The sequence below is a fragment of the Cololabis saira genome, chromosome 6, assembly GCF_033807715.1.
Source record: "Cololabis saira isolate AMF1-May2022 chromosome 6, fColSai1.1, whole genome shotgun sequence".
In the NCBI taxonomy this organism is placed as follows: domain Eukaryota; kingdom Metazoa; phylum Chordata; class Actinopteri; order Beloniformes; family Belonidae; genus Cololabis; species Cololabis saira.
Window position 1 is genome coordinate 21,835,642 of NC_084592.1, and position 8,167 is coordinate 21,843,808.

General features: G+C 40.0%; 1 protein-coding gene across 1 annotated transcript; it reads left to right on the forward strand.

Annotated features, from left to right (window-relative positions):
* The first annotated feature begins 639 nt into the window (after positions 1-639).
* On the forward strand, positions 640-7,557 carry nme9 (NME/NM23 family member 9). Its single transcript, XM_061722915.1, has 15 exons — positions 640-672; positions 796-853; positions 1,216-1,319; positions 1,425-1,496; positions 2,571-2,687; positions 3,060-3,144; positions 3,278-3,360; positions 3,467-3,559; positions 4,062-4,216; positions 4,550-4,746; positions 5,013-5,157; positions 5,238-5,345; positions 5,707-5,858; positions 5,967-6,111; positions 7,335-7,557. Exons 1-15 carry the CDS (start codon positions 640-642, stop codon positions 7,555-7,557), a joined length of 1,770 nt encoding a protein of 589 aa, XP_061578899.1.
* Positions 7,558-8,167: the final 610 nt, after the last annotated feature.

Genomic DNA, 8,167 nt, shown 5'->3' on the forward strand with positions numbered 1-8,167 from the left:
TCTATTCTATTCTATTGTATTTGTGCATAATCCATCAATGTTCCTGTAAAGGTAAGATAATTCATTAATATTTTGATATAGTTATCTGGTCATAAGAATCATCCAATTATCTATACTATAGATATAATATTGAACAGGAGGCATTGATAAATACAGGCCTGGATTTGGGGGTGCAGGACAAAAGGTTTGGCAACAGTGACCCCTGGTGGACATAGATGGCTTTTCAGCGTCTAAAGGGAAGATGAACGCAGGAGGGAGGGGTAAAAAAAGAGTTGTGCCCTTCCATTTTAAGCAGCTGTTCACTGCAAATGTTCCATTGACCTATTAGGAAGAGACTATGAGCTCATATGGCATTAATTAATAGAAACAAAAATCAGCCAATTAATTTTTAATTACACCATGGGCAACAACATAGACGCAATCAGATAAAAGATCCGGTTGTTCCGGAAAGCGGAAGAACCCGTTGCTAAGCAACCAACGTGGGGCCAAAACAAGCGAGACTGCCGTGGACCGTAATTAACATTACAGCGATTACATTTTAACACAATTAGTCGTTTTACTTATTCGTTAAGCTACAGCCGTTTTTAGACACCGACAAGTCAGTAAATATATTTAATTTGACTTTAATGTGTTTATCAAATGGCAGGCAAGAAAAAAGAGTTGATTCTTCAGGTTGGAAAGACACTCCACAGTTTCTGTTACAATGATGAAATTCAGCTGTTTTAGTGTTTTGGAACAGGCAATCTTATTAGCCCTAATGATAATGAATATTATTATTTGTATTTTCTTGTCAAGGCATCTGTCACAAACCAAGAACAGTGGGAAGAGATGCTTGCAACCAAGGGTTTAACAGGTGGCTTATTTTTACTTTCTTCCTTTACTGCCCTTATTTTCAACAGCTTTTGCTTTTTATTATTTTACTTCTTTTCTTATCATCTTATGAATCTTATTTGTTATTTACTGTCTAATTATGTCTTGCCGCTTTTAATGTCGATGTAAAGCACTTTGAATTACCTTGTGTTGAATCGTGCTATATAAATAAACTTGCCTTGCCTTCCTAGAAAAGGAAATATTGCAGAACACTAAACTAAAACTTAAGTGCTACTTAGCAGGTCTTGTTGGGATTTTTGTGTTTTATTCTGCTGCCCCGCTGTGTTCATTGCTATAACTGCAGGTTGACTGCTTGCATCAATAGTCTGTGTTTGGTTGTTGCAGTTGTAGACGTGTACCAGCAGTGGTGTGGCCCCTGTCGAGCTGTGGTCAGTCTCCTTCGAAAAATAAAGAATGAGCTTGGCGATGATCTTCTCCATTTTGCCACCGTAAGCTCAGAGTTGGTCAAAAACTACAATCATTTCAAACTGATGTCAAAATGTATGGAGATGCAACCTTTAAAATGCCCATGCTTGTGTCTCTGTGTATTGCAGGCTGAGACAGACAGCATAGATGCTTTGGAGGGGTATCGAGGGAAATGTGAACCCACTTTCCTTTTCTATGGGGTAAGTATGTGTTTATTTATGCACTATACATACATGCATGTTCGGACATTAAATATGTGCATTCACTGTTCAATGCAAGCAGTCAGACCCTCAAGGAGGCATATTATGACCTTTTCTAATTATTTTTTCAAATGCTGAAAGATTTTCCTGAGGTCTTAATGAAGAGTTTTTAACTAGGGTTAGAAATTACAGGGAAGCATGAAGTTTGTATGAAGTTGTATACAAAAAAACTGAGTTTTGCTTTGATAGAGATCTTTAAAGTGAACGAAAACTGCTGTGAACCAGAAACCTATCATCTTCTGAACTGTACAAAAGCTCCCATCTCAATCATGTCTCTACTGCTGCGTCACAGCCGCTGGTTTTTGGGGTGGAGTCAGACACCCCAAAAAGAGTGTGCCTCTTTTGAGATAAATGTTGTGGTACGTTCACACTGCAGCGTTGCATTAACTTGCTACAGGTGGTGCTTCTGATGTGTCTTTGACATACCATAAACGGCCAATCAAACGCCTTCGTTTCCACCCCACAAATGACCTGTGTATTTTGAAACTGTCCCAACCCCATGTTTGACTTGTTACACAGCTCCAACTTGATTGGCTGATGCTCAAGTTTCGACTTGAATATTCGAGTTGAATATTATATTTCCCATCTACTGATGGGAGCAACGCTCTCGCTGCAATTTGCACAATAAATGTGACACGATGTGAAGTTGGGTGGAGATTAAATTGTGGAGGCTGGATAACTACTCTGATACCTGTCTGTGACTTCACATAATCATGCAAATGTGAATAGTTTACTGAATTACATGTTTTGAGAACCAAAAAAAAGCTAGATTTGTGTTACCTCATTTATTTAAATTGGCCTTTAACATCCAAATAAATGCTCTCAGTGAAAAAACATTCTTGTCATATGTCCCCTTTAAATTTTCCTTTCTTCTGTCTCTTGTCTTTGTGGTTGCTGACATGTTGGGATGTTTCACATCTTTGTCAAGTACATTTTTGAACTGAATCATATCTTAGATTTTACTGAAAATGATATATCAATTTATAAAAGACAAAGCTTATATTTAATAAGCAGGGAGGGGAGCTGGTGGCTGTGCTGCGAGGGGCCAATGCTCCCATGCTTCAGAAGATGATTGTGGAGGAGTTGACCAAGGAGAAGCTGGTCCTGGAGCAAGGAAACAAACGCAAAGTGGTGAGCAGTGAGATACAGAGGGCGTGATCATGACTATGACATAAGTATGACAATGAGAAGAAGTCCTAATTGCCAATTACTTGGTCAACAGAAAGTGAATAGAGTAAATAGTCTCCCGTATTGTTGGACCACATGTCCATTTTATGAGATTCATCATGGTAGTTTTTGTGCAGTTTTACTGACATTCAGCTGACAGATCCATTTCAGTGCCCAAACCCTCAGCTCTCATTTTCGTTGAGGAATGAGGTGGATTTCATAAGCTTTAAAGCCACCGGTTGCAGCATCTTTAGTTTATATCTGTTTTTGCAGCTGCTGATACACTTTTGTCTTTATCTGTGCATTGTTTTTATTAGGTTTTGTTGTGTCTGTCAGATAATCGATGTCGCCCTGTTGGATGACAAAAACAAAGAAACGGAGGAGCAGTGTCAACATTCAGAAAATAAAGAAAGCATCATTGGTATACAGTAATACCTTTAAGGAGCGCTGGCAATATGGCAGATGTTTTGTTACTCTGATGTTATCTTTATTTTATTGGTGATTTTGTTAACAGCATTATTCATCATCATTCAAACCCCTCCCTTCTCTTGTAGTTCCTGACAGTAAACCCTACACAGTTGCCATCATTAAGCCAGATGCTGTTGCTCACGGCAAAGCAAATGAGATCATTATGAAGGTACTCAGACACTGTCTCTGTTCACATTCTGAGTCGCCAACGGTGTCCCAAGCCTTCCCGCTGACATTCATTGACGTGCGTTGACATTACTCCCCTCCCTGCAAAGATTCAAGATGCTGGTTTTGAGATCCTCGCCCGTGAGGAGCGCCTGCTGACTGAAGACGAGGCTCGGGATTTTTACCATCACAAAGCAGCAGAGGTATGGGCTAGTAGTGTCTGAAATTAAAGTAGGGAATGATGCTGTGTAGGCACTGCTTTTTAAAAGACAGCTGCACAGAGGAAAAGCGATGATGATGCAGTGAGTGTTTGCGAGGCTACTCAGGGCCATTGATATTCTGAGTACATGGTAATGAGAGAGTAGTGCAAAATCATTTTAGTCACACATTTATCCTCGTTCCCACACAAGGAGTTTGATGTGCAATCTGCTTTTTTTTTCTTATTATGCAAAAACTGTTAAAGATTCAAACATACATATATGATTACATAAAAGTTGGACAAGTATAATATTAATGTACAGGAAACTATTAAAACCCATGTGACTATTAATTGCTTTATATTTTACTTACATACATTTTTAGTGACTTATTTGGATAGCTTTTCTACAGAGCAACACAAAGTAAGAAAAAACTTGGCAGATTTGATCTTTTTGACCTGATACATGTCCCTGCGGTTGTGTCTGTGTATGTGATGATGGTTTTCAGGTTTGCTTTGAAGACCTGGTGCAGTTCATGTCCAGCGGTCCTTGCCATATTCTGGTTCTTTCTCACGCCGAGGGCTCAGCCAGTGTTTTACCAGCATGGCGTGAGTTTATTGGCCCGATAGACATAGAGGAAGCCAGGAGAGAGAAGCCAGAAAGGTGAGATGCTGGGATTATACACGTTGTCCACACAGGAAAATACTTTTCAAAACTGAATGATTAGTTTTGATGAAATAATAATTTTTTTTTTTTTATATATATATATAAAGAAAAACATGAGTTAGCAGCATTCATTGTTCATTTCTGCACTGTTGATTTCAACAGTGGGAAACAGTCTCAGTTCAGTGTCTGGAACATGGGAATGAACAGCACACTCTCGCCTGCTTGATCAGACACACCCAAACGTTATGCTTCTCTTTGGTTGAGGACCAGCCGAGCAACCATCTGGTCCTCTCTTCTTTCCCCCCACCCCCCACCCCCGGCTTCCTGCAGCTTGCGGGCACAATACGGCACAGAGACTCTGTTCAACGCAGTGCACGGTAGCGAGGACAGCAACCAGGCCAGCAGGGAGCTCGCCTTCTTCTTCCCCAACTTTAGGATGGGCTCGGCAATGGAGCAGGATGGGGAGGAAGGGCGTGTGGAGAGGACCCTGGCTCTTATCCGGCCCGACGTTGCCAGGGAGAACAGAGGTGGCACTCAAGCCAAATGCACAAGCTCATATTATGCGTGTAGAATCGCAGATAAACGCATATAGACGCATTATCGTTATGATTTTAATAAAATTGATGTTTGATTTCTACTGCAGGTGCTGGGTAACAGGGGCAGATTTGTATCAGTTTTAACATTCTGTACTATTTAAAGCTGACAAAATTATCATACTTTGTGGAATTTAACAGCTTTATAGTGTGTTAAAAGGGTAAATTACAAAATCCTTCATATATCTGCTTCTGTGTAGAAGAGATCTTGACTCAAATCCACAATTCGGGCTTCAGTGTTGCCCTCCAAAGAGAGGTGATGTTGACTGAGGAGCAGATCAAGCAGTTCTACTTTCAACATGTGGATGAGGACTATTTTCCTGCGCTGCTGCAGAATATGACCAGGTAACTCGGATCTGCTCGGTTATTAATCATAAGCCCTTAGAGCGACTGCAGATGTTTATTCAAGATGTCTGGGTTCACAGTGGTCCAGTGCTAGCTTTGGCTCTTGCCAGAACAGGAGCTGTCCATCAATGGAAGAACAGTCTTGGTCCCCCCGACCTTGATAAAGCCAAAGAGGAGAGCCCTGATTGGTGAGTGATGTGTCTTCTTTTGGCAGCTGCAAGGAGAGCACAGGGCCATAATTAGCCAGTGAACGACAGTGGACCTTTCACTGCTAATCTAAGTGACAACTTGTTAAATAGAACTCCTGTTTGACCTCTCGGATTCACCTTGGTAAATTTTTGCTCTGTTGTTCTCCAGTCACACAGGAAAAAACTAGTTAAATGCAATTTTCAAGACGAAATCTGTCTTTTTTTAATGTTGTCTCTCTCCATTTGGAATGCAGAATAAAAAATATGTTTTAGAAGCCAAACATTCAAGTATTTACGACTAGATAGGAACTGTAACTAACTGTCAAATCACAGGTGTTATGGCAGCTTCTGTCTCCTTCAGTCTCAGGGTTAAGTTTGCTGTGGAAAATAGGCCCATCAATCAGCTTCATGGCAGCGCAAGCCTTGAAGAGGCAGAACGGGAGATAAACTTCTTCTTCCCTAAACAACAGACACTTGCAGTGATTAAACCTAATGCAGTGGAGGAAAACAAAGGTGCTTCCTGGTCTCTCAGAATAACAGAAATATTCAAATGTGTTTCATGAAATTTTGAATTGTAGATGGTCCGCAATCTTATCAGTTTTATTCTCTCAAAACAACCAGATGCGATTTTGGAGGAGATCCAGGGCAGAGGCTTCTCTGTCACGCAGCTGAAGGAGGCGGTGCTGTCAAAGGAGATGGCTGAGGAGTTTTACAAAGACCACAAGGAGAAACCTTTCTTTAACCAGCTGGTGGAGTTCATGTGTCGGTTAGTCTGTTTCACGCCCACAGTAGCAGGTCAAAGTGACAACAGAAGGCCTGCCACTCTCACCCTGCAAGCTTTTACTTCACCTTTAATTGTAATTTTTACAGCTTCAGTGGTTTGGAAGTCCATCTGAGTTTCATTCTTTCCACCTCACATCTAGATTGAAGGGTTATCTTCCGCTCCGATTAGAACCATTGCCTGGTTTTTACTCAGCCACTCGGACGTGGTGAAGAAGGGATTGACACCATACATGGATATCTGTTCAGCTTTATACATAACTCCTGGTTTGCATATGGACAAGTTGAGAATGTTTTCATAACTTTCTCATAATAAATTAAGAGTAACGGCCGGAGTACGGCTGACTGAGTAATAAAAGAGATTTTTTATTTAAACTATGATGGAAATATTTAAGAGGTCCAGTAAAGATGGGAAGGAACGAGGGAATATTTTACAAACAGACACCATATGGATGCAGATGAATAATAATTCTACTCGGGATGTGATGATAATGACTGATGTTCTTGGTTCTTCTGCCTGTAAACACTGGTAAAAACTAACAACGCAAACCCCCCAAACTCTCTTCTAAGTGCTATTTTGATTTACTTTTACTTTTTCTATATTCTACTATTTCATATTTAGAGGAAAATACTTTATTTTCTAAGACACTTAATGGATTTGGTAAATCCATTAAGGCACTTAAAAAAATGAACATCTTTTCGTAAGGGTATTAAAAAACAGACTTTTGGAACAAAAAGCACAAATTAGATGAGAAGTAAGGGGGCATCTAGGACATTCTGCAAATTCTACTCTCAGACCTTCATTTTATTTAGTATTTCCAACAAAATACTTGCTATCAGCCAGGTTTTAAAACCGGTGGAGTCTTTTTACTGCAAAGCTGCAGTAAAAGGTTGCTTATAGAAACAACAGAATGCACCCCCTGTAATCTTGGGATTGTAATTACATTATACTACTAATTATCTTAGCATGAAATTGTTGTCATATTTATATACAAACACGGACCCCTTCCACACTGGGGTGCAGAACAGAATAGCTGGTCAATGACATTTGCTGACAAACGGATAACTATAATAATCACTTACTTTATGTTTGAAAAGTACTCAGTGCTTTGGCGGTGAAGGTAGCACAATCCTAGAAATAGATGCTCTGTTCTGATATTAATATTAAACATTATTCTGTCTGTTATATGTATATCTTATTTGTTCCAGGGGACCTTGTGTGATGCTTGTTCTGACCAAAGAAAATGCAGTGGAGGAGTGGAGGGCCATGATGGGCCCCACCGACCCAGAGGCAGCTAAGAAAACATCTCCAGATTCTCTGAGGGCCCGCTTTGCTGCCGACATCCTCCAGAACTCGGTACATGGCTCCTCCAGCGAGCAGCAAGCAAAAGAGAAGATCGACTTCATCTTTGGGGACATCAGCTCAACTTGATCAACTTGATTGTAATGAGCTTCTACAATCTTGAGTCCAAAATAAAACATGTATTTCCACATAACAGCAAGACAGTTCTGCAGGTATCAACCCCGAAATGACAACTTTGATCAAATTCAGTGAATGTTGAACGTTAACTGCATGAATGAGTTTGAAGTGGGCTTTCTCTTGGTTCTGCCATGTGGACTGAGAGTCACTACGAAGTTCAGTGGCATCAAAAGGTACAAGCCCACAAGAACTCCTTGTAGGATTGCTGGGAAGTTAAATCCAAACCCCTGTTTTAACTTGCACAAATATATGAATGACTGGAAGAATATTAAGCACAAAAATCTGATGCATCTACAATACCAAATTCAGCTTTGAAATCTTTTAAATAAACAAATGTGCATAACACACTATAGAAACAATGACTGCAGATACAGAGCAGTTTGGCTGCAATGATCAAGTGCCTATTTTTTAAGAAAAAAGGGATGCAATATTTCATCTTTGAAGCAATGAGGGTTACAGCCAGAGAATATTTCACTGAGAGTGAAAATTAAATTAAAATAAGAAATTTCTAAAGCAATCAATTTAAAACGTTGGCTGGCAAAGAAATAAGATATCTACAACA